A 26434-nucleotide genomic window follows, 5' to 3' on the forward strand; every position below is an offset into this window, starting at 1 on the left:
TGTTCCTGGCAGCCATTTTTTTCCCATTTTATTGGCTAGGAATAGCCTGCACACTTGCTTCACCACTTGTGAAATGACTTCTCTCCCACAGGTGGTGGTGGTGGTGGGGATGTTCTAACTTGGATCCTTGGGCTTGGTACTATATGTGCTTAATCCAGTGCCCGACCCCCTAAAGACAAGATTTTTTTAGATTTATTATTTTTTTATTTCTTTATTGGGGAATTAATGTTTTACATTCAACAGTAAATACAATAGTTTGTACATGCATAACATTCCCCAGTTTCCCTTATAACAATACAACCCCCACTAGGTCCTCTGTCATCCTTCTTGGACCTGTATTCTCCCCACCTTGGTGCGATACACCAGTTCCATTTCAGGTTCTACTTGTGTTTTTTTTTTTTTTTTTTCTTCTGATCTTGTTTTTCAACTTCTGGCTGAGAGTGAGATCATCCCATATTCATCCTTCTGTTTCTGACTTATTTCACTTAACATGAATTTTTCAAGATCCATCCAAGATCGCTGAAAACGGTAAGGTCACCATTTTTTACAGCTGAGTAGTATTCCATTGTGTATATATACCACAACTTGCTCAGCCACTCATCTGTTGTTGGACACCTGGATTGCTTCCAGGTTAAGATTTTTTTAGATTTATTTTTACCAGAGCACTGCTCATATAAGCACTGCTCACTATAAGCACTGCTTATAGTGGTGCTAGAGATTGAACCTGGGAACTCAGAGCCTCAGGAGGCTTGGAAGTTAGTTGCATAACAGTTATGCTGTCGCCCTAAGCCTGAGACAGAGACACTGGAAGGTGAATATGGAAATACCTGCAACACTTTCACCACTTGTGAAGCTTCCACCATTGGAAGGGGGGGGGTGTTGAACAACCAGGTCCTTGAGCATAGTAACAGGTTCACTCAGCCGCGTGTGCCATCGTCCTCCACCCCAAGTTTCTTTTCTTTCCCCTCCAGGGTTATCGCTGGGGCTCCTTTGCTGCAGTACGAATCCACTGCTCCTGGAGGCCATTTTTTGTTGCCCTTGTTGTTATTGTGCTTATAGCTGTTGTTTTTGTTGCATAGTACAGAGAGAAATCAAGAGAGGAGGGGAAGACGGGGAGAGAAAAGACATCATTTGTGAAACAAACAACCCTGCGGGTGGGGATCCAGGGACTAGAACCAGAATCTTTACTCAGGTCCTTGAGCTTAGCGCCTTGTGCTTTAACCCGTTGCACTATCCGCCCCCACCCCGCCCCCGCCAAGTTTCTTTTTAAATATCAGAAAACCTGAGAATCACTGGGTATCGAACTCAGTACTTCACACTTGCAAGTCCAGTGTGTCCGACCCCACCCCACTCCCCACCCTATCCCCAACCCTTCTCCGAGCTCTGGGCTCACGCCTCAGCTAGAAGCTGCCTCCCTTGTTCCCTCAGGTAGTCCCCGATTTTGTTTTGTAGTCGCTTCTGCAGGCCCCAGGACACTGCCAACAAGCCCGTCTAAGGCCTCACCATCTTTGAACCAATTGGCTCTCCAAATCTGGTCATCAGTAAAGCAGGCCTAATCCGCTGGGGTCACCTTAGAGGACAACACATTCAACCACCGCTATCCTCTGAGACTGACCCTGGACCCAGGTGAACCCCTCGCCCCGCCCTGGCGGTTCCTGAGGCCCCACCCCTCCCCTTTGTGACGCGCCGCACCTCTGCCTGCTGTGCCCCGCGCCTGGCAGCCCCGCGCTCCCACCTTGGCCGGTTAAGAGGCTGCTTGGGTCCGGAAAGCGGGCGGATCGTCTGGGGCCATGAGGAAGTTGGCTTCTAGCTTCCTTCTCTCGCTCCTGATGGGTGAGGGCTCCCCAGAGTCCTCCCCTTACGGTTTCCCAAACACTTCCTGGCCTCGCCACCTGGCTCCTGTGGTCCTCCCCCATCACACCATCACCCCCTCACCCCAGTTCCCGGGATCACACCAGTGCTTCTGGACCCTTACCCTTGGAGCCCTGTTCGAAAGGGGTCACCGCTTGCTGGATCTACCCAGTGTCCCGCGGGGTCCTGGGTTTGTTTCAGCCATTGCTCTGTCGTCTCCACCCCCCCCCCCCACCCCAGCAGCCCTGCTCCTGCCTGTCGCACCTGCCCCAGCCGATGATCCAGACCCAGTGAAAGGCACCCCCCTCTCTGGCCCCGAGTATGAGCTCTTCTTCTCAGAGTTGACCCCAACCTGGAAGGCAGAGACCTGTTGCCGCCTTCGCGCCACCCGGGGCTGCCTGAACACCCTCATCCTCAAGATGGACATGGCTGAGAACCACGGCATGGTGCCAGACGGTGAGGGCCTGCCTGCCGGGGTGCTAAGGCCCTACCCGGTCCCGCACCACTGTGGGGTAGAGCCCCTGTGCCCACTGGCTCACTGTGGCTTTTGCCCTTTCTCAGGCGCTGTCTGCACCGACCTTCCCTACGCCTCCTGGTTTGAGTCCTTCTGCCAGTTTGCTCAGTACCGTTGTTCCAACCGAGTCTATTATGCCAAGGTGAGGCCCAGGACAAAAGTTTGGATCCTGTGTCCAGCGCTGAGGAAGGGCCACCCTTAGAATCAGCCGCCCTGCCAGCTTGTCAGGCATTTATCCAGATTCTAACCACAGTCTCACTCACCTTGGACATTTGGATTATTAGAACAGCCCTGTTACTCCAGCAAAGTAGGGGAGAGGGAGCAGAGACACTAATTTCTCCTACTAGCTCAGTGATTTGAGAGAAAGAAGGCAGGATGGCCGCCCAGACAAATAGTTCTCTTGCTGGTCTCCCTCATGTGTAGAGCTCCCTACCTCTGTTTCTTCACTTCTCAAGGCCTGTAAGAGACAAGATTTGCAGGAAAGGGGGCTGAAGAAGAAGCTGGAGGAGTCCACCTTTGGGCCAAGCATCCCCATTTGCCTTCTCTTCCTGCAGAGAGTCGCATGTTCCCAGCCTGTGTCAGTTCTCTCCCCGAGCTCTTTCCAGGAGGGAGACTCTTCTTTTGAAGTCCCGTCCACCACGATGGCCTCTCCCTCCACCACCTCCCATGCCACAGCCACAGGTCAGATCCTGAGGAACCATCAAGCTCCCCCTTCCCCAATCCCCAGAGCCAGAATCCGAGGCAGCAGTGGTAGGGAAGGCAGAAAGAGTGTTGAGCAGGGAGAGGGGGTGGCAACAGGCAGCTCCAGCCAGGAAGCCCACACTCAGTGTCACTGCTGAAAGGTTCTGAAAACTGCAATTTTAAGGATGTGCAAAGAGTGACCTGGAATGTGGTACAGTGGTAAAGCATTGGACTCTTAAGCATGAGGTCCTGGTATCACATGTGCCATATAGTGTTGCTCTGCTTCTTTCTCTTCCTCTCTGCTTTTTTCTCCTCCTTCCCCTCTATCATTAATGAATAAATAAATATTGAAAAACAAAGATGTACAATGAAGGGGGGCTGGACAGTGGTACATCTGGTAAAGCACACACATTACAATGTACAAGGACCCAGGTTCAAGCCCCCAGTCCCCATCTGCAAGAGGAAAGCTTCACAATCAGTAAAAGAGTGCTGCAGATGTCTCTCTTCCTTTCAATTTCTCTCAGTCTCTAGCCAATAAATAGTAAATAATAATATTTTTTTAAAACAATCTAATAAGGTGGAGGGTAGATAGCATAATGGTTATGCAAATAGACTCTAATGCCTGAGGCTTCAAAGTCCCAGGTTCAGTCCCCCGCACCACCATAAGCCAGAACTGAACAGTGCACTGGTTAAAAGAAACAAACAAACAGGGCGTCGGGCAGTAGCGCAGTGGGTTAAGTGCACAAGGTGCAAAGTGCAAGGACCAGCATAAGGATCTTGGTTCGAGCCGCCGGCTCCCCACCTGCAGGGGAGTCACTTCACAAGTAGTGAAGCAGGTCTGCAGGTGTCTTTCTCTCCCCCTCTCTGTCTTCCCCTCCTCTCTTCATTTTTCTCTGTCCTAGCCAACAATGACATCAATAACAATAATAACTACAACACTAAAACAACAAGGACAACAAAAGGGAATAAATAAATATTTTAAAAAAGAAAACAAAACAAAGAAAACCCAATCTAATAAACCAACCACTGTATAGAAAGAATGCTCTTGGGAGTCAGGCGGTAGCACAGCGGGGTAAGCACATGTGGCACAAAGCATGAGGACCAGTGTAAGGAAACCGGTTCGAACCCCAGCTCCCCACCTGCAGGGGAGTCTCTTCACAGGCGGTGAAGCAGGTCTGCAGGTGTCTATCTTTCTCTCCTGCTCTCTGTCTTCCCCTCCTCTCTCCATTTCTCTCTGTCCTATCCAACAATGACATCAATAGCAACAACAATAATAACTACAACAATGAAACAACAAGGGCAATAAAAATGAATAATTATAAAAAAAAAAAAAGGTTGCTCTTGAGAGGGTGCTGGGTGGTAGCACACCAGGTTAAGCACACATAGTACTAAGTGCAAAGACCAGTGCGAGAATCCCAGTTCAAGCCCACCCGCCCACCCCCCGCCTGCTCCCCACCTGCAGGGGGTCACTTCACAAGCGGTGAGGCAGGTCTGCAGGTGTATATCTTTCTCTCCCCCTCTCTGTCTTTCCCTCCTCTCAATTTCTCTCTTCCCTATCCAACAACAACAACAAAAAGAAAAGAAAGGAAGGAAGGAAGGAAGGAAGAAAAGAAAGAAAGAAAGAAAGAAAGAAAGAAAGAAAGAGAGAAAGAAAGAAAGAACCCTCTTTATTCAAGGACTTGATGTATTTATGTGAGAGTTTGGTTGTTCTTCCTAAGTATAGGTCAGGGCTTCCCCATCGCAGGTCCCAGAACATCTTTGAAAATGACTTAACAGCCTTGCCCTGAATATGTTTTTCCTAGATCCCAAAGATACTTCTTCATTTGGAAGTTGATTGGAACTACTTTTCTTTTATTTCTACTAAGGTTATCACCAGGACTTGGAGTCACCAGGATGTGACTCCACTGCTCCCCGTGGCCATTTCTGCTTCTTTTTATTTCTGTTTTTGATAGATTACGAGAAAGAGGGGGAAAGAGAGAGACAGAGAGGAGAGATACTTGCAGCACTGCTCCACTACTCATGAAGCTTCCCCTCTGCAGATGGGAACCAGGGGCTTGAACCTGGGTTCTTATACATGGTAATGTGTGTGGTCTACCAGGTATACTACTACCCAGGTAGCTATTTCTCAATATAGAACATACACAAATAACTATGATATCAAAAAATAGGAATAATAATAATATTTACTTATTTGATATTGTGGTAAGAGAGAGAAAGCAGAGCCAGAGCACCACTTCATACACGTGGGAAATCAAACCAGGAGCCTCATGTATGTAAGTGCTGCGCTCTTCCCAGCTGAATCATCACTCTGGCCTTTGGCTTTTCACAAGCTAGCATCTTCACTCTAGGAAGGACTGGTTGCTAGCTATTCAGAATAGTTGGTGTTTCCTAGAAGAGAGTGATCAAGGTGGTATGTGAGGATGGAGCTGGGGAAGAAGAGTGTGTGAGAAAGTCAGAAAGGTAAACTGCTGTAATCACCTCTGTAATCCCCAGAGTTACCTTCTTTTATGTTGATATATGGTGTGTGTGTGTGTGTGTGTGTGTGTGTGTGTGTGTGTGTGTGTGTGTATGTATACTGCTCAGCTGGCTTATGGTGGTGCTGGGGATTGAACCTGGGAGCTCAGAGCCTCAGGTATGAAATGTCTTTTGCAGGGAATCAGGCGGTAGGTAGCGCAGTGGGTTTAAGTGTAAGTGGCGCAAAGCGCAGGGACCTGCATAAGGATCCCAGTTCGAGCCCCCGGCTCTCCACCTGCAGGGGAGTCACTTCAAAAGCAGTGAAGCAGGTCTGCAGGTGTCTATCTTTCTCTCCCCCTCTCTGTCTTCCCCTCCTCTCTCCATTTCTCTCTGTCCTATCCAACAACAACAACATCAATAACAACAGTAATAACTACAACAATAAAAAAAAAGGGCAACAAAAGGGAATAAATAAAATTTAAAAAGAAAGAAAATTAAATAAATAAATAAATAAATAAATAAATAAATAAAAGAAATGTCTTTTGCAGAACCATTACGCTATCTCCCCAGGCCAAATATTTTATTCATTTCTTGAGAGCGATAAGAGACCAGAGTACTGCTCAGCTCTGGCTTATGGTGGTGCTGGGGATTGAATATGGGAGCTCAGAGCTTCAGGCATGCGTCTTTTGCAGAACTACTATGCTTTCTCCACAGCCCATGTTCTCTGTATTTCTTACACTTGACTGAAATAAGCATGATCTGGGCTGCTTTTCTCCATCTTAATGTGTATGTCCTTTGTACAGAAAGATGCTCTCAGGGACCAGAAGCCTGACTCTCACTCTTCCTCCATCCCCCCCCCCCACCCCCAAACCCCACAGCAACCAGAGACCGGCAAACCTTACAACCCTGGCCTGAGCGGCTTAACAACAATGTGAAAGAGTTGTTGCAGTCTTCCCTGTCCCTGGGAGGCCAGGAGCCAGGGTCAGAGCACAAGCCCTCAGGGCCTGGGCAACAACACAAACAGGAACAAGGGCTGGAGCACAAGCAGGAGGAGGGACTGGAGCAAGAAGAACAGGAGGAGGAGCAGGAGGAGGAGAGCAAGCAGGAGGAAGGACAGGCCACAGAGGAGAGCCTGGAGTCTGGGCTGCAGAGAAACTCTAAGTCGGACTTGAAGGCTGCCCTCCTGTCCTCTGACTCTTTCTCCTTCACTCCCCGGGTGCGGGAAGCGGAGCTGCCTCCCATAATGATGGATAACATCCAGGAGCTTATTCGATCAGCCCAGGAAATGGACGACATGAGTGATCTGTATAATGAGGGCTCCACCTGGAAAAGCCAAAGTCCTGGCAGGTACTGGAAATTCTGGCTCTCAACCATCTTCCCCCAAGGCCCCCCCCCCACCCCCACCTTCTTCCTCTTTGAGAATGAAAAGCCCAACTGCAACCTTCAGACTAAACACACACACACACACACACACACACACACACACACACACACACACACACACACACACACACCTGACTGAACTTCTGGTAAATCCAGGAACTGCTTTGTGACCCCGGTCCCAGTTGCTGCAGAAAGAGTCCCTCCCAGGCTGCTCACCTTCCAGGCTTTTCTGAGCCCCTGACTCTGCAACCTTAAGGAAGAAGCTTTCCTTTTCTGGACTTCAGTTCCTCATTTGTAAAAGGATGCAGTTGGTCCAGAGGCCTCTGAGGCCCCCAGCCAGCATGCTGAATGTGTGCAATCCAAGACAGGTTGAAGGATGCTCAAGGGAGGAGGGGAGGGTACACAGAACTCTGTGACCCAGTGCCTGGCCTATCCCCACCAGCCAGTGTTATCTTCTGCAGCCTCCTGCAGATTCCTCACATGGATGCCTTGCTGGTGCTGTGCTATTCAATTATTGAGAACTCCTGCACCATGACACCCACAGCCAAGGCCTGGCGACACCTGGAGGAGGAGAACATGGGTTTTGGAAAGATGGTATGTTGTATTGAGTGGTTCCATGCTCACCAGTTGTCCTATAGCTCTTTGCTAGGCCCGGGGAGTGTCAGGGAGACAGAAAGCATGAAGCAGACTTGGAGAGCATCTTAACAGGTGAGATCGCTTCTTTGAAAGGACATCACCAGTCCTCTTTAAAGAAAGGAGACCTGGGGCTGGGTGGTGGCACATTCAGTTACCATGTGCAAGGATTCCCCCACCCCATCCCCCTCTGCACGGAGGTAGCTTTACAAGCAGTGCTGCAGATGTCTCTCTCTCTCTCACTATCCTTTCAATTTCAATTTCTCTCTGTCCTTTCAAAAATAATATATAGGCCAAGCAGTGTTGCACCAGGTATAGTACACATAGTACAAAGTGCAAGTACCCACACAAGGATCCAAGTTTAAGCCTCCAGTTCCCCATCTGCAAGGGAAGTCACTTCACAAGTGGTCAAGTGGTGAAGCAGGTCTGCAGGTGTCTATCTCTGTCTCTCTTTTTTTTCCTTCAGGGTTATCGCTGGGGCTTGGTGCCTGCACTACGAATCCACTGCTCCTGGAGGCTATTTTTTTCCCTTTTGTTGCCCATTGTTGTTGTCATTGCTGTTGCTGTTGCTGGACCAAGAGAAATCAAGAGGAGGGGAAGAGAGAGGGGGGAAGAGAAAGATAGACACCTGCAAACCTGCTTCACCACTCGTGAAGCAACCCCCCTGCAACCCCCCTGCCGGTTCTTGGGCTTCCCACCATGTATGCTTAACCCACTGCTCTACTGCCTGGCCCTCCTCTCTCTCCTTTCTATCTTCCCCTCCCCTCTCAATTTCTTTTCTTTTTTTTTTTTAAAAGATTTTATTTATTAATGAGGAAGACAGGAGGAGAAAGAGAGAACCAGACATCACTCTGGCACATGTGCTACCTGGGATTGAACTCAGGACCTCATGCTTGAGATTCCAAAGCTTTATCACTGTGCCACCTCCTGGACCACCGCCCCCTCTCAATTTCTCTCTGTCCTATTAAAAAAAGAAATGGAAAAAATGGCCTCCAAGAGCAGTGAGTTCATAGTGCAGGCACTGAGCCCCAGTGATAATCCTGGAGGCAAAGAAAAAAAGAAAAAAAAAACCCAACAAATTGTTAAAGGAGGGAGTCTCAGGTTCTAGTCTGGAATCCATTTGAGTCCCATATTCATTCTTTGGTACTTGCTGAGTTGTTAGCCTAGAGTTATCCCCCCACATACACCTTCTAAGGTTTGTTTATAAGAGGACAAGGGGGAGGGAGAGTATGAGAACCAAAGCATCACTTCTTCTTCTTCTAGCATTTGCCCTTCTTCCGTAGCCAGTTAACAGCGTCAGGTTGAGCCTGATGTAAAGTTTCGAGACCTCCTTTGAATCTGGAGAGGTGGCAGTCATTGACTATGTGGGTCATAGTCTGTGTAGCCGCAGGGGCAATTCGGGTCGTCTCTGGCTCCCCAGCGATGGAACATAGCGGCGCACCGGCCATGGCCTGTTCGATAGCGATTGAGGAGGGCCCAATCATAACGTGCTAGGTCAAAGCCGGGTTGACGCTTGCAGGGGTCTGTGATGAGGTGTTTGTTCTTTACCTCAGCTGACTGCCAACTCTGTTTCCAAGAGTCTGGAACAGAGAAGTTCAGTGATAACATGCAACACTGGTAACTGAACTCAAGACTTCCTACCTGAGATTCCATTGCCTTGTCTTCTGAACCACGTCACAGGCTGCAAGTCTCTCTGTTTATCTGTTTGTTTGTTTGTTTGTTTGGGAACTGGAGCAGTGAACTGGAACTTCACTGCTCTAGGACAACTTTTTCAGATAGAAAGACAAGACAAAATTATGTCTCAGGAAATAAACTGAATCCTTGGTATGCTAAAAAAAAAAAAAAAGAAAGACAAGACAGAGGCAGTCGGGCAGTAAGTAGCACAGCGGGTTAAGTGCATGTGGCGCAAAGCACAAGGACCGGTGTAAGGATCCCGGTTCGAGTCCCCGGCTCCCCACCTGTAGGGGAGTCGATTCACAGATGGTGAAGCAGGCCTGCAGGTCTCCCCCTCTCTGACTTCCCCTCCTCTCTCCATTTCTCTCTGTCCTATCTAACAACGACGACATCAAGAACTACAACAACAGTGAAAAACAAGGGCAACAAAAAGGGAAAATAAAGAAATATTTAAAAAGTTAAATAAAAAAACTATAAAAAAAAAAAAAAGAAAGACAAGACAGAGATAGACAAAGACACCACATCCCCGAAGTTTCCCTGGGTTGTACTGTCCCAACCTATCTCTTTAAAAGTCACTTGCCCATCTCCTAGGAAATGATGTTCAGAGTGGTCCTGGATGAAGCACTGGACTCTCAAGCATGAAGTCCTGAGTTCAACCCCCGGCAGCGCATGTACCAGAGTGATTTCTCTCTTTCTATCTTTTTCATTAGTAAATAAATAAAATATTTTTTAAAATTATGCTTAGATGGGAACCTAAAGGTAAAAGAAGTTAAGGTGGGGGAGATAGCATACTTGTTATGCAAAGGAGCTCTCATGCCTGAGGTTCCAAAGTCCCAGGTTTGATCCCTTACACCACCATAAAACAGAGCTAAACAGTGCTCTAGTTTAACAACAACAACAAAAGTCAAGGAATGGCTCAGGAGTCTAGGACATTAGGCTTTAAAGCATAATGTTCTGAGTTTGATCCCTAGTATCCATGTGTAAGAATGATGCTCTGGTTGACTCCTCTCCGCAACCATCACCACCATCACATCCTCCTCCTCTTCCTTGTGTTAATAAGTAAACAACCCTTTTTTTAAAAAAAGCTAAGGAGGAAAAAGAGGGTTGGTGGAATTGTATGTAACAATTTCATGGAGGACCAGGAATGAGCATTTTCCTCTAACCCTTATGCCAAGAACATTGCTCAGCTCTGGCTTATGGTGGTTTTGGGGATTGAACCTGGGACCTCAGAGTCTACAGGCATGCAAGTCTTTTTGCATAACCATTATTCTATCTCCCCAGCCCTAGGTAATTATTTAAAAAACAAATAAATAAAATGGGTTGGGCAGTAGCACAGCGGGTTTAGCGCACATGGGGCAAAGTGCAAGGACCGGAGTAAGGCTCCCCATCTGCAGGGGCGGGGGGGAGGGTCCGGGGGGGGGGTCCCTTCACAGGTGGTGAAGCAGGTCTGCAAGTGTCTTTCTATCCCCCTGTCTGTCTTCCCTCTCCTCTCAATTTCTCTCTGTTCTGTCCAACAATAACATCAATGGCAAAAACAACAGTAATGATAATGACAACGGTAACAACAAAGGCAACAAAAGGGAAAAAATGGCCTCCAGGAGCAGTGGATTTGTAGTGCAGGCACCGAGCCCCAGCAATAACCCTGCAACCAAAAAAAGAAAAATAAAGTAAGATAACATAAAATAAAATAAAATAAAATAAAATAAAATAAAATAAAATAAAATAGGGGGCTGGTCAGTGGCACACTCTACTGAGCATACAAGTTACCATGCACAAGGATCTAGGTTCAACCCCACCTGCAGGGGGAAAGTTTCACAACTGGTGAAGCCATGTTGCAGTTGTCTCTGGCTCACTGTCTTTTCCTCTCAATTTATTTGTCCTCTCGGATAAAATAAATAAAATAATAATAGCCCTAAAATAGCATAAATACCAATTAGTAGCCTCTAGTGGACAGATGATGAGATTTAGGCTCAGTGAGACTGAGTAACTTGCTCAGCTACTGTCATCTAATAGATCATATGGCTGGGTTATAGATTCTGTAGTTCTTGTTTATTTTTTATCTTCTGTTGCTACCAGGGTTATTGCTGGAGCTTGATGCCTACACAGCAAATTCACCACTCCCAGTGGCCATTATCCCCCACCCCACCTACATCTGCTTTTTTTATTTGATAGGACAGAGATAAATTGAGAGGGGAGGGGTAGTTAAAGAGGGAGAAAGAGAGGCACTTACAAACCTTCTTTACTTTGCCCTCCCTGCAGGTAAGGGCTGGAGACTTAAACCTGGGTCAAAAATTACTGGGCAGGGCACATGCCTGCCAGGCAAAGAAGCCCAGGTTGGCATCCCAGTGCCACATAGGAGTGCCCTCTGATGTCTCTTTGTCTCTGTCTCTCTGTTTTCTAGCTGAATGAAAAGTTGGCTCCAAAGTGGTGGAATTACACAAGGCCCCAGCTCAGCTCTTTCTTTCTTTCTTTCTTTCTTTCTTTCTTTCTTTCTTTCTTTCTTTCTTTCTACTATTATTTTTTTCTACCAGAGCGCTGCTCAGCTCTGGCTTATGCTGGTGCAGAGGCTTGAACCTGGGATTTTGGAGCCTCAGACATGAAAGTCTCTTTGCATAACCATTATGCTATCTACCTTCGCCCCACACACACCTTTCCAATATTATAATTCTACTGAGTTCCTCATGAGCTCTTGTATCTCTTCTCTCCGTATCTCTCTCATTAAAATAAGATAAATATATATTTAAAAAATGACCCGCTTTTTAAATATTTTACTTATTTATTTTTATATTTATTTATTCCTTTTTTTTGCCCTTGTTTTATTTTTGTAGTTATTATTGTTGCTATTGATGTCGTTGTTGTTGGATAGGACAGAGAGAAATGGAGAGGAGGGGAAGAGAGAGAGGGGGAGAGAAAGACAGACACCTACAGACCTGCTTCACTGCCTGTGAAGCGACTCCCTAGCAAGTGGAGAGCCAGGGGCTTGAACTGGGATCCTTATGCCTGTCCTTGCACTTTGTGCCACGTGCGCTTAACCTGCTGTGCTACTGCCTGACTCCCTACTTATTTATTTTTTTTAAAGCTTTTTTTTTTTTAAGGTTTTATTTATTTATTAATGAGAAAGATAGGAGGAGAGAGAGAAAGAACCAGACATCACTCTGGTACATGTGCTGCTGGGGATCAAACTCAGGACCTCATGCTTGAGAGTCCAATGCCTTATTCACTGCACCACCTCCCAGACCACCTTATTTATTTTTAATGAGAGATGCAGAGAGAAAGATACCAGAGCACTGCTCAGCTCTGGTTTATGGTAGTGCTAGGGATTGAACGCGGGAGCTCTATGCTGCAGGCATGAAAGTCATTTGCATAACCATTATGTTGTCTCCTCAGCTCCCCTTTTTTTAAATTTTTTTTGCCTCCAGGGTTATCACTGGGACTTGGTGCCTGTACTACAAATCCACTGCTCCTAGAAGCCACTTTTCCCATTTTGTTGCCCTTGTTGCTACCCTTGTTTTTGTTGTTAATGTTATTGTTGCCATTGCTGCTGCTGTTGGATAGGACAGAGAGAAATCGGGAGAGGAGGGGAAGACAGAGGGGGAGAGAAAGATAGACACCCGCAGACCTGCTTCACCCAGTGAAGCGACTCCCCTGCAGGTGGGGAATTGGGGGCTCAAACTGGGATCCTTAAGTCGGTCCTTGCACTTTGCACCATGTGCACTTAACCTGCTACACCACCACACGCCCTCCCCTCATTTTTTTTTAAGACTTTATTTACTTATTAATGAGAGAGATGGGAGAAGAGAGGAAAGAGAACCAGGTATAAGTCTGGTACATGTGCTGCTAGGCACTGAACTCAGGACCTCATGCTGAGAGTCCAACACTTTACCCACTGTGCCATCTCCGGGACCACATTCTAGAGCTCTTTAAAACAATAATTGGGTGGGGGCCAGGCGGTAGTGCAGCAGGTTAAGCTCACATGATGTGAAGTACAAGGACCCACCTAAGGATCCTATTTTGAATCCCGGCTCCCCACCTGCAGGGATCCTTTACAAGCAGTGAAGCAGGTCTGCAGATAGCTATCTTTCTCTCCCCCTTGTTGTCTTCCACTCCTCTCTCAGTTTCTTTCTGTCCTATACAACAACAGAAATGGCAACAATAACATTAACAACAAGGACAACAAAATGGCCTCCAGGAGCAGTGGATTCTAGTGCAGGCACTGAGCCCCAACAATAACCCTGGAGGCAGAAAAAAAAAACTTAATTGGGGCCCGGGTGGTGGTGCACCTGGTTAAGTGAAGCAGGTCTCTCTCCCTCTTTTTTTTTTTTAGTTTTTTTGTATTTATTTATTTTCCCTTTTGTTGCCCTTGGTTTTTGTTGTAGTTGTTATTGTTATCGATGTCATCATTATTAGATAGGACAGAGATAAATGGAGAGAGCAGGGGAAGAGAGAGAGGGGGAGAGAAAGATAGTCACCTGCAGACCTGCTTCACCACCTGTGAAGCAACTCCCCTGCAGGTGGGGAGCTAGAGTCTCAAAATGTGATCCTTAAGCTGGTCATTGCACTTTGCACCACAAGCGCTTACCCCACTGCACTTCCACCTGACTCCCTCTCCCTCTCTCTCTCTCTTTTTAAGATTTTATTTATTTATTAATGAGAAAGATAAGAGGAGAGAGAAAAATAACCAGACATTGCTCTGGTACATGTGCTGCTGGGGAATGAACTCAGGACTTCATACTTAAAGAGTTCAATGCCTTATCTTAATTTAAAATTTTTTATCCTTATTTATTTGATAGAAACAGCCAGAAATCAAGAGAGAAGGGGGAGATAGAGAGGGAGAGCAAGAGACACCTGCAGCCCTGCTTCACCACTTGCAAAACTCTCCGTCTGCAGGTGGGGAGCAGGAACTTTGGCCTGGGTCCTGGCACATCTTAACATATGCGTTCAACCACGCGCCACCACCAGGCCCTCCAATGCCTTATCTACTGCACCATCTCCTGAACCACTCTCTCCTTATCTCCCCCTCGTCTCTCAATTTCTCTCTGTCCTATCCAATAAAATGGAAAAAATGGCTGCCAGGAGCAGTGGATTCATACTGCCAGCACTGAGCCCCAGTGATAACCCTGGAGGCAAAAAAAAAAAAAAAAAAAAAAGAAGGGGAGTCAGGTGGTAGTACAGCGGGTTAAGCGCAAGAGAGCAAGAAACTATTGCTGTGCCCCCGGGGGCTGCCTGAGCTGAGCCTGTCCTCCCACTCTCGGCTCCAGGTCTGCGACAGCCTGGGACGAAAACATGCATCCACCTGTGAGCTCTGCGCCTTCTGCTCCCTGAAGCTGGAGCAGTGCCACTCAGAGATCAACCTGCAGCGCCAACACTGTGATAGCTCTCACAAAACCACCTTCACCAGTCCCCTGCTCAACGCCCAGGCCTTGTCCGTGGGCACCCAGGTACCCAACGCAGCCACTGGTGGGTAGGGCAACCTCGGTTCCTGGCGGGAAGGAAGGGAGGCCTGCAGGGCACAGATGGTGGACCCCCTCATCTCCCCTGTACTGTAGGCTGGCAAGGTGTCCCAGGGCCGTTTTGCTGGGCTGGATACCTATGGGGGGCTCCGCATGGACTTCTGGTGTGCCCGGCTCGCCACCAAGGGCTGCGAGGACAGCCGTGTGGCAGGCTGGCTCCAGACAGAGTTCCTCAGCTTCCAGGATGGCGACTATCCAACCAAGGTCAGAGCTTTTCTGGGTCCCTTGAACTGGGTAGCCCTAGGATGTGGAAGGGGGTTTAGGCTCCAAGCTCCTCAGAGCCTTCGCCATTGACTCTCTCAGCTTTTGCTTCAATGTACAGCCCCCTCCCCTCCAGTCCCAAAAGGGGGGAAAAAAACAAAGAAAAGGAAAAGATTCCCTTTATCTCTATGAAAATGACTCCAAACCTAGGACTTCACCACTTGTGAAGCTTCTTCCCATAGGTGGGGAGTTGGGGGCTCAAATTTGGATCTTTGCTCATATCTTTGTGCTATATGTGCTTAACCAGTATAACACTGCCCGGCCACCCATCATGGCTTTTTCCACAGCCTAATATTTCAGTTTTTATTAATTAATTATGTATTAGAATTAATAAATTATGTTAATTAGTTAATTGATTAATTATGTATTATCAGATCTGGCTTACAGTGGTGATGGGGGTTGAACCTCTCTTTTCTCTTTCTCCAAAGAGCAGATTTGCTATCTCTCTCTCTCTCTTTTTTTTTAAATTTCTTTCTTTATTGGGGAATTAATGTTTTACATTCAACAGTAAATACAATAGTTTGTACATGCATAACATTCCCCAGTTTCCCATTTAACAATACAACCCCCACTATGTCATTTATTATCCTTCATGGACCTATATTCTCTCCACCCACCCACCCCAGAGTCTTTTACTTTGGTGCAATACGCCAATTCCAGTTCAGGTTCTACTTGTGTTTTCTTTTCTGGTCTTGTTTTTCAACTTCTGCCTGAGAGTGAGATCATTCCATATTCATCCTTCTGTTTATGACTTATTTCACTCAACATGATTTTTTCTTTTTTTTTTTTTTATTTAAGAAAGGATTAATTAACAAAACCATAGGGTAGGAGGGGTACAACTCCACACAATTCCCACCGCCCAATCTCCATATCCCACCCCCTCCCCCAATAGCTTTCCCATTCTCTATCCCTCCGGGAGCATGGACCCAGGGTCATTGTGGGTTGCAGAAGGTAGAAGGTCTGGCTTCTGTAATTGCTTCCCCGCTGAACATGGGCGTTGACTGGTCGGTCCATACTCCCAGTCTGCCTCTCTCTTTCCCTAGTAGGGTGGGTCTCTGGGGAAGCTGAGCTCCAGGACACATTGGTGGGGTCTTCAATCCAGGGGAGCCTGGCTAGCATCCTGATGGCATCTGGAACCTGGTGACTGAAAAGAGAGTTAACATACAAAGCCAAACAAATTTTTGAGCAATCATGGACCCAAAGCTTAGAATAGTGGAGAGGAAGTGTTAGGGGTATACTCACTGCAAACTCTAGTGTACTTCTGCTTTCTTACTTTGGTGCCATACTCCAAACTCAGTCAATTTCTGCTTTGCGTTTCTACTTCTTTTTTTTTTTTTTTTACATCCATAACATTCCCCAGATTCCCATTTAACAATACAACCCCCACTATTTCATTCATCATTTTTCATGGACCTGTATTCTCCCCACCCACCCACCCACCCCAGAGTCTTTTACTTTGGTGTAATACTCCAATTCCATTTCAGGTTCGACTTGTGTTTTCTTTTCTAATCTTGTTTTTCAACTTCGGCCTGAAAGTGAGATCATCCCGTATTCATCCTTCTGTTTCTGACTTATTTCACTCAACATGATTTTTTCAAGGTCCATCCAAGATCGGTTGAAAACGGTGAAGTCACCATTTTTTACAGCTGAGTAGTATTCCATTGTGTATATATACCACAACTTGCTCAGCCACTCATCTGTTGTTGGACACCTGGGTTGCTTCCAGGTTTTGGCTATTACAAATTGTGCTGCCAAGAACATATGTGTACACAGATCTTTTTGGATGGATGTGTTGGGTTCCTTAGGATATATCCCCAGGAGGGGAATTGCAGGGTCATAGGGTAGGTCCATTTCTAGCCTTCTGAGAGTTCTCCAGACTGTTCTCCACAGAGGTTGGACCAATTGACATTCCCACCAGCAGTGCAGGAGGGGAGGGTTCCTTTGACCCCACACCCTCTCCAGCATTTGCTGCTGTTACCTTTTTTTTTTTTTTTTTAACTTCCCTCTTAGGACTGCTTTAGCTGTGTCCCAAATATTTTGATAGCTTGTGTCTTCATTTTCATTGAACTCTCGAAACATTTTGATTTCTTCCTTGATTTCCTCTTTGACCCAGAAGTTGTTAAGAAGTGTACTGTTGAGCTTCCACATTTTGGCACGGTTACTAATCTTTTGTTGATTGTTAAGTGTTAGTTTAATTCCACTGTGGTCTGAGAAGATGCTTGGGGTGATTTCAGTGCTCTTGAATAGGCTGATGCTGTCTTTGTGGCCTAACATATGGTCTATCCTTGAGAATGATCCATGTGGATTTGAGTAAAATGTGTATTCCAGTTTCTTGGGATGAATGACTCTGAAAATGTCCAATAGTTCTAGTTTATCTATCTCTTCATTTAGCTCCCTTATGTCTTTACTGATTTTCTTCCTGGATGATCTGTCAAGTTGAGATAGTGGGGTGTTGAAGTCCCCTACTATGATTGTGTTACTGTTAATATATTGCTGTAGCTCTTTCAGTAGAAGTTTGATGTATTTAGATGGCTTCTCATTGGGTGCATAGATATTAATAATTGTTAAGTCCTCTTGATTGACTGATCCTCTGAGCATTAAGTACTGTCCATTCCTATCTTTTAAATCTTATCTATTTTAAAGTCTATCATGTCAGATATGAGAATAGCTGTTCCTGCCCTTTTTTGTGGGCCATTGTCTTGAATGATAGTTTTCCATCCTTTCACTTTAAGTCTGTGTTTGTCTTGTTGCATTAGGTGAGTTTCCTGTAGACAACATATTGTTGGGTTGTGTTTTCTGATCCATCTTCCTACTCTGTGTCTTTTAATAGGTGAATTCAGGCCATTGACATTTATTGATATCAAAGATTGAAGATATTTTAACGCCATTCTTGTAGAGTTTTAGAGTGTTTTGATATATGTCCTATTTGTGGTGGTCTGGTTGTTTATAGGAGACCTTTCAGAACTTCTTTCAGGGCAGGCTTGGTGATGGTTGCTTCCTTCAACTGTTGCTTGTCTGAGAAGGTTTTGATGCTTCCATCTAGTCTGAATGACAATCTAGCAGGATATAGTATTCTTGGCTGAAAGCCTTTCTCATTGAGCACTTGATAGATATCTTGCCATTCTCTTCTGGCCTGTAGTGTTTGTATGGAGAAGTCTGCTGCTAATCTTATGGGTTTTCCTTTGTAGGTGACTCTTTGTTTTTCTCTTGCAGCCTTGAGGATCCTTTCTTTATCCTTATTCCTTTCCAATCTAAGTATGACATGTCTTGGTGTCTTTAGGTCTGGGTTAATTCTGTTTGGGACCCTCTGGGCTTCTTGAATCTTTATGTCTTTGGTGTTGTCTAGACTACAGAAATTTTCAGCTATTATGGCCTGGAGAACGCTTTCTTCCTCCCCTTCTCTTTCTTCCTCTGGTAAGCCAATAATGCGTATATTGTTTCTTTTGAAGTCATCCCATAGGACTCTGTTGTTGTTTTCAGAATCTCTTAATCTCTTTTTGAGATCTCTTACTTCTTTTTTAGTTGTCTCTAATTCATCCTCAGTCTTGCTAATTCTGTCTTCAGCCTCATAGATTCTCTTCTCTCTGCCCTCTACTGCTTTCTGGAGTTCATCTATTTTGTTGCCCTGCTCTGATACTGTTTTAGCTTGTTCAGCTAGTTGCCTTCTTAGCTCAGCGATTTCAGCTTTCAGCTCTCTAATAACCATGAGATAATTAGAATTTTCTTCCATATTCTCATTTGTTGTTCCTGCATTTCTGATTACAATTTTTTCAAATTCTTTACTCACTCCTGTTATTATTTCCTTAGCTAATGTTTGGATGTTGAACTCGTTGTTTTGTGCTTCACCCTCTGGAGGACTTTTAGCTGGACTCTTGTCCTGGCTCGAGTCTCCAATATTTTTTCTTGTTGTTTTAACCATTTTATATAAGTTAACAGTTTTTTCAATCCCTGAGTTGGAGTTCAGTGGTGTAAAAGCCTTTTTTTTTTCCCCCTGTAGGCTATGGTAGCCTGAGGGCTTTTAAACTATCAATAGGCTTCTTAGCTTAATCACTGACTCCTGACCAAGAGATAAAGCAGGGTGTGGCAGAGATAATCCAGTGGTTATGCAAAGAGACTTTCACAGCCCCTCAGCTATGCCACAGAGGTATAGGTCTTCTCCTGAGTTTCCCGGTTAGATCTCTGTACCCTGGTGTACCCTGGTGTCCCTCCCTGTTGCTGCTCCAGATTCTGAGGGTAGTAGCAATGGAGACTCAGAGTTGCACTTGGTGAGTCTCTGGGGAGTCCTTTCCTCCCTTCAGCTGTCCCCTTGTTGGTGGAGCAGACTGGAGGTGGTGTCTCCACTGACAAACTGTTGAACTGTTAGCAGTCACTTAGTCTCTCCTTAGGCCCCTCTCTCCTCTCTGTCATCAGCCAAGCGTGTTTGTACTCACGGGTGATTTACTGGGTTTCTGTGGTCATTCTAGTCCTGTCTTGTTTCGGTCCGGGTGGTCTCCTTTGGTATTCCTAGTTGATCCCCCTTTTCTGATGTATGACATTCTCACAGGAGTGAAGTGATATCTCATTGTTGTCTTGATTTGCATTTCTCTGACAATCAGAGACTTGGAGCATTTTTTCATGTGTTTCTCGGCCGTTTGGACCTCTTCTGTGGTGAATATTCTGTCCAAGTCCTCCCTCCATTTTTGGATGGGGTTATTTGTTGTCTTGTTGTTGAGTCTGGCCAACATGATTTTTTCAAGGTCCATCCACGATTGGCTGAAAACGGTGAAGTCACCGTTTTTTTACAGCTGAGTTGTATTCCATTGTGTATATACACCACAACTTGCTCAGCCACTCATCTGTTGTTGGACACCTGGGTTGCTTCCAGGTTTTGGCTATTACAAATTGTGCTGCCAAGAACATATGTGTACACAGATTTTTTTGGATGGATGTGTTGGGTTCCTTAGGATATATCCCCAGGAGAGGAACTGCAGGGTCATAGGGTAGGTCCATTTCTAGCCTTCTGAGAGTTCTCCAGACTGTTCTCCACAGAGGTTGGACCAATTGACATTCCCACCAGCAGTGCAGGAGGGTTCCTTTGACCCCACACCCTCTCCAGCATTTGCTGCTGTTACCTTTTCTGATGTATGACATTCTCACAGGAGTAAAGTGATATCTCATTGTTGTCTTGATTTGCATTTCTCTGACAATCAGAGACTTGGAGCATTTTTTCATGTGTTTCTCAGCCTTCTGGATCTCTTCTGTGGTGAATATTCTGTCCATGTCCTCCCCCCATTTTTGGATGGGGTTATTTGTTGTCTTGTTGTTGAGTCTGGCAAGCTCTTTATATATGTTGGTTATTAAACTCTTATCTGATGTATGGCATGTAAAGATCTTCTCCCATTCTGTGAGGGATCTCTTGGCTTGGGTAATGGTTTCTTTTGCTGTGAAGAAGCTTTTTAATTTCATGTAGTCCCATAGGTTTATACTTGCCTTAGTCTTCTTTGTAATTGGATTCGTTTCATTGAAGATGTCTTTAAAATTTATGTGGAAAAGAGTTCTGCCAATATTTTCCTCTAATACTTGATAGTTTGTGGTCTAACATCCAAGTCCTTGATCCACTTGGAATTTACTTTTGTATTTGGTGAAATACAGTGATTCAGTTTCATTCTTCTGCATGTTTCAACCCATTGTTTCCAACACCATTTGTTGAAGAGACTCTGCTTTCCCCATGTAATAGTCTGGGCACCTTTGTCAAAGATTAGATGTCCATAGGTGAGGGGCCTCTCTTTTTGTTTTGCTTTTATTTAATTTGATTTGATAGAGATAGAAAAATGGAGAGGAATGGGGGGGGGAAGAGTATGAGAGAGTACAAGCTACAGTACTGCGTCTCCACTCTCAAAGCTTTCCCTTGAAGGTGGGGGTTGGGGACTGGAACTTGAGTCTTTGTGCCTGTAAGGTGTGTGCTCAACCAGGCACACCACTACCTGCTCCCCCCTTTTTTATGAGACACTGGAGAATGAATCTAGAGTCTCACACATACATGACAGCGGCCTGATTTTTTCCCCTTCCCATTAGAGAGAGGTGGAAGGGAGAAGGAGAGGTACCACAGCATCAATCCACCATCCATGGAGCCCCATCTCATTTATGATGCTCTATTGTAGAACTGGGCTTGGACCCAGGATCTCATGCACAACAAATATGTGCTCCACTGGGGGAGCTACCTCCAGATCCTTCTAGTTTTTTTTTTTTTTAATATACTTTAAAATTATATTTATTTATTGGATAGAGGCAGCCAGAAATTGAGAGAGAAGGGGAAAATAGAGGAGACACCTGCAGCCCTGCTTCACCACTCATGAAGTTTTTCCCCTGCAGGTGGGGACCAGGGGCTCGAACGTGGGTCCTTGAGCACTGTAACATGTGCTCCCAACCAGGTGCGCCACCACCTGGCCCCCAGATCCTTCTAGTTCTTTCCATGCCCGATGGAATTCATTTTGATTCCCACTTTTTTTTTTTTTAACTTATTTCAAAAGCATCACAAGAGACAGAGAGAAGCCAAAGCAACACTCCAGTACATGTGTTGTTGGGGATCAAACCAGGAACCTCGGGCATGAGAGACTGAAGCTTTATCAGCTGCTCTCCACCCACCCTCCTTACTGCAGGCCACTCCCATTGTAGTTTAGCAAGGAGGAAAAATAAATAAATAAAAGGCAAGAAACAGTACAGGATTTCTCTTTTTCTTCCTTTTTTTTTTTTTTAATATTCAGGAAGACTTTCTTTTCTTTTTTTTTTTTAATATTGACCTGAGGTAGAGGGTAGATAGCATAATGGTTATGCAAAGAGACTCTCATGCTTGAGGCTCCAAAGTCCCAGGTTCAATCCCCCACACCACCATAAGCCAGACTTGAGCAGTGCTCTGGTAAAATTAAAAAAAAAAAAAAAGGGGGGGGGATTCGAACTGTAGCGCAGCGGGTTAAGCGCAGGTGGCGCAAAGCACAAGGACTGGCATGAGGTTCCCGGTTGGAACCCCGGCTCCCCACCTGCAGGGGAGTCGCTTCACAGGCGGTGAAGCAGGTCTGCAGGTGTCTGTCTTTCTCTCCCCCTCTCTGTCTTCCCCTCCTCTCTCCATTTCTCTCTGTCCTATTCAACAACGATAACAACAATAATAACTACAACAATAAAACAAGGGCAACAAAAAGGAATAAATAAATAAATAATAAATATTAAAAAAAAAAAAAAGAAAAGAAGAAAAAAATATGTTGGCCGGAGAATACATAATGGTGGTGATGCAAAAGACTTTAATACCAAAAGTTCTGAGGTCACAGATTCAATCCTGAGCACCACCATAAGCCAGATCTGAGCAGTGCTCTGGTCTCTGTCTGTATCTTTCTGTCTGTATATCACTCATTAAAAATAAATTGGGGGCAGAGGGTAGATAGCATAATGTTATGCAAACAGACTCTCATGCCTGAGACTCCAATGTCTCAGGTTCAATCCCCCGCAGCACCACCACCATAAGCCAGAACTGAAGAGTGTTCTGGTAAAAACAAAAACAAAAAAATAAAATAAAATAAAAAAATAAATAAGTTGGGGTGGGGGTATAGCATAATGGTTATACAAAGAGACTTTCATGCCTGAGGCTCTCAAGTCCCAGGTTCAATCCCCCACACTGCCATAAGCCAGAGCTGAGTAGTGCTCTGCTAAAAAAAAAAAAAAAAAAAAAAAAAAAAAGAATATAATAAATAAAAAATAAAGGGGGCGGGGGTAGATAGCATAATGGTTATACAAAGAGACTCTCGTGCCTGGGGCTCTGAAGTCTCAGGTTTAGTCCTCTGCACCACAATAAGCCAGAGCTGTGCAGTGCTCTGGTGTTTATCTCTGTGTCTTTCTCTCTCTGCATCTCTCAAAAATAAAATAAATAAAATACTTTAAAAAACTAAAAATAGGGTGGGGATGACAGCATAATGGTTATGCAAACAGACTCTCGTGCCTGAGGCTCCTAAGTCCCAGGTTCAATCCCCCACACCACCATAAGCCAGAGCTGAGCAGTGCTCTGGTGTTTGTTTCTCTGTGTGTCTCTCTCTCTGCATCTCTCTCAAAAATAAAAAAATTAATAAAAAAATTTAAAAAAAAACTAAAAATAAACAAATTAAATGGAACCAAGTGGTAGCATACCTGGTTGAGCACACATGTTACAGTGCTCAAAGACCCAGGTTTGAGCCCCTAGTCCACACCTGCAGGGGGAAAGCAATACTGCATGTGTCTCTCTGTCTCTCTTTCACCCCCTTCCCTCTTGATTTCTGACTGTCTCTATCCAATAAATAAATAATGATAAATAATTTTTAAAAAATTAAAGAAATATGTTTATTTATTTTGACAGGACAGAGAAATTGAGAGGGAAGGGGGAGGTAGAGAAGGAGAAAGAGAGAGACCTGTAGACCTACAGGTAGGGACTGGGAGCTTGAACTCCAGTCCTTGCACATGGTAATGTGTACACCCAAGTGGGTGCACCACTGCCCAGTCTCCCCTCCATTTCTTTTTGTTTGTTTTGTTTTTTATTTTAGGTAAAGACAGGCAGAAAAGGAAGGAGAGAGAGTGAACAAGACCACAGCACTGAAGCTTCCTTCATTGTGGTGAGGGCCAGGCAGGATGACTTTTTTTCAGAGATTGACAGACAGAGAGTGAAAGAGACCGTAGCACCAAACTTTCTTCCATTACGGGCCCTGAACTTGAATCTGAGTCATGCACATGGCAAAAAGTATCTCACTATCCAAGTGAGCAATTTTGCCATCCCAGGACAGACAGTTTATAAAAGAGCCCTATCAAGCTCTGTCACTCTGCCCAGAGATCTGGAAGAGAACATCTCAGTCACTCCCCTGGGTTTCAAGGTGGGTGGTAAGGTCCCCCCGGGGAAGCAGTTTACTTCAGGTCACACATCCAAGCTTCTCCATATATATATATATTTTTCCCCTTTTGTTGCCCTTGTTGTTGTTTTTTTATTGTTGTTGTGGTTATTGTTGTTCTTATTGATATTGTCTGTCTTTGTTGGATAGGACAGAGAGAAGTGGAGAGAGGAGGGGAAGATAGAGAAGGGGAGAGAAAGACAGACACCCACAGACCTGCTTCACCTCCTGTGAAGTGACTCCCCTGCAGGTGGGGAGCCGGGTCTCAAACCAGGATCCTTAGGCCAGTCCTTGCACTTTGCGCCACCTGAGCTTAACCTGCTGTGCTACCGCCCAACTCCCTCCAAGTGTCTTCTGTCCCCTTCCTCATTAAGCCAGTAGCAGAAGGCTCCCTGAGCTTGGAACACTAATTGGCTCCCCTTCCCTAGATTTTTTTTTTTTTCCCAGCCCTGCTCAGATCTGGCTTGTGGTAGTGCTGAGGATTCAGCCTGGGAGCTCAGAATCTCAGGCATAAAAGTCTTTTTGCATAACCACTATGCTATCTCCCCAGCCCCTAAAAGTATTTATTAATGAGAGATTGGAAGAGAACCAGAGCATCACTTTGGCACATGAGATACGAAGGATGAAACTCAGGACTCCATGCTTGAGAATCCAGTGCTTTATACACTGTACTACTCCCAGGCTACTCCCTTCCCTTGATCTGGGTCCTCAGTGCCCCCACTTCTCTGGCTGTTGCCCCTCAGCTGTTTTGCCAAGTGAGTGGACCAGCAGGCAGATACTCCTCAGCCTGCTCCTGCAACTGAGCTGTGACTGAGGATGGGCGAGGGGAAAAGCAGAGGGAGAAGGACTTATTCCTTTGAGCTGATGGCTGTGTAGAAGGTCTGGCTCTCAAAACAACCCCCACCTGCCCCCAAGGTCCTGTCACTTCCACAGGCACACCCTCTGGAGGGCTGTTGTCTTGTGAAGCTTCTGACACCTCCTTGCCTCCCTGGTCCTGGCCCCTGGCTTAGATCTGTGACACAGACTATGTGCAGTACCCAAACTTCTGCGCCTTCAAGAGTCAGCAGTGTCTAATGAGAAACCGGGACCGAAAGGTGAGCCCCTCACACCAACCCTCAATAGTGAACACCCCCTCGATCCCCCTACCAGAAGTGGAAGCCAGCTCTCTCCACTCTCCCAGGCTGGGGAGGGGGTACTGCAGATAAGGGGAGAGGGGCCCTGAGAGCATCCCAGGAGTATTCCTCAGGGGGTTGGGAATTGAATGTTGAAGGGAAGGGGCCTCTCAAGTATTGCCTCCTGCTCCCCAGGCTTGTAGGACCAGTCACTTCCCCTTTTGGCTTCATCATCTTCATTTTGGAAAGGAGGCAATTGGGTGACTTAGTATCTTACAGCTAAAAACAAAACAAAACAAAAGCTTTCCCATAGTTGGGCCTCCTCCTCCCCACCTTGCCCTATGCCACCACCCCCACAAATGCCCCAGCCCTAGTTCTTAGGGAGCCCCTGCTGCCTCCCCACCTCCACCTCTGTGGTGCCTGGCTCTGGTCACAGGTATCCCGCATGAGGTGCCTGCAGAATGAGACGTACACTGTCCTGAGCCAGGAGAAGAGCGAGGACATCGTGCTGCGGTGGAGCCAGGAGTTCAGCACCTTGACTCTGGGCCAGGCTGGCTGAGCTTGGGGAGTGGGGTAGTCCTGGCCCTGCCCCAGCCCCAAATATCCACAGTCTCCATCACATTAGGACCCCCTGTCACTCTGCTCTGAGGCTGCCCCCAACAGGCCTCCTCAGCATGCCCCTTGAGTCAGGCCACAACCCCAGAGAGGTCCCCTATGGAAACCACCTAGCTTCAAGGATATCTTGACATAAAGTATTTATTTTTAATTTGTGTGGTTCATTCTAGTCTTGCACTTCAGGAGCACCCCCACCCTACACACACACACACACACACACACACACACACACACACACAGCTGCCCTCCCCCCCCCCCCCCCCCCAGATTTCTGGATCCCTGTGCAAATGAGACATGCTTGAGAGACAGTCCCCAAGAGGTATGGGAGGGGGAACTAAAGGCTGTGCCTGGGGCCTGAGAGATCATGAAAGCCAAGAGCTCTGGAGCATGTGGCTTCAGATGTGAATGTAGGATGTTGCCAGAGTCTGCCCCACATTGCATCCAGGGCAGGTAGGGCAGATGTCACTTCATCAGGAGGGAGGAAGCAGTTCAGGGTGGGGGCTCAGGAACCCCTTGCTGTGACTGCCCCTTCTAAGCCCGCGTGACCCAATGCTGAGGTGACTGCATCTGCATGTTTTAACCCATTGCACTACTGCCTGACCCCAGGTGGCTGCATCTGGACAACGGTCTTGAGGGTGTGGAACTTCTGGGTTCTTGAGGACATACAAACTTGGAGAGCTAAATTTACTTTATAGAAATATATTTTTAAAAGATTTTTAAAATTTATTCGCTTTTGTTGTCTTTGTTTTTTATTGTTGTAATTGTTGCTGTTACTGATGTTGTTGTTGTTGGATAGGACAGAGAGAAATAGAGAGAGGAGGGGAAGACAAAGAGGGGGAGAGAAAGATAGACACCTGCAGACCTGCC

At 46.0% G+C, this 26434-nt stretch overlaps 1 protein-coding gene across 4 annotated transcripts; it reads left to right on the forward strand.

Annotated features, from left to right (window-relative positions):
* The first annotated feature begins 1761 nt into the window (after positions 1-1761).
* On the forward strand, positions 1762-25718 carry ACRBP (acrosin binding protein). Of its 4 annotated transcripts, none has more exons than XM_060190192.1 (10): positions 1762-1833; positions 2092-2307; positions 2413-2507; positions 2920-3046; positions 6379-6847; positions 7345-7477; positions 14449-14628; positions 14737-14904; positions 24851-24934; positions 25389-25718. In XM_060190192.1, the coding sequence occupies exons 1-10, from the start codon at positions 1791-1793 to the stop codon at positions 25509-25511; spliced, it is 1638 nt and encodes a 545-aa protein (XP_060046175.1). In that variant the 5' UTR covers positions 1762-1790; the 3' UTR covers positions 25512-25718. The 4 variants fall into 4 exon arrangements, with proteins under 4 accessions (XP_060046175.1, XP_060046176.1, XP_060046173.1 ...); XM_060190193.1 differs by having other exon boundaries at positions 1773-1833; positions 2095-2307; XM_060190190.1 differs by having other exon boundaries at positions 1773-2307.
* Positions 25719-26434: the final 716 nt, after the last annotated feature.

The sequence above is a fragment of the Erinaceus europaeus genome, chromosome 4 (genome assembly GCF_950295315.1).
Source record: "Erinaceus europaeus chromosome 4, mEriEur2.1, whole genome shotgun sequence".
In the NCBI taxonomy this organism is placed as follows: domain Eukaryota; kingdom Metazoa; phylum Chordata; class Mammalia; order Eulipotyphla; family Erinaceidae; genus Erinaceus; species Erinaceus europaeus.

Coding starts and splice junctions, on each gene's coding strand:
- ACRBP (XM_060190190.1), top strand. CDS start 1,791: ATGAGGAAGTTGGCTTCTAGCTTCCTTCTCTCGCTCCTGATGGGTGAG. Junction 2,308..2,412: donor CCACGGCATGGTGCCAGACG/GTGAGGGCCTGC, acceptor GCCCTTTCTCAG/GCGCTGTCTGCACCGACCTT. Junction 2,508..2,919: donor ACCGAGTCTATTATGCCAAG/GTGAGGCCCAGG, acceptor CTCTTCCTGCAG/AGAGTCGCATGTTCCCAGCC.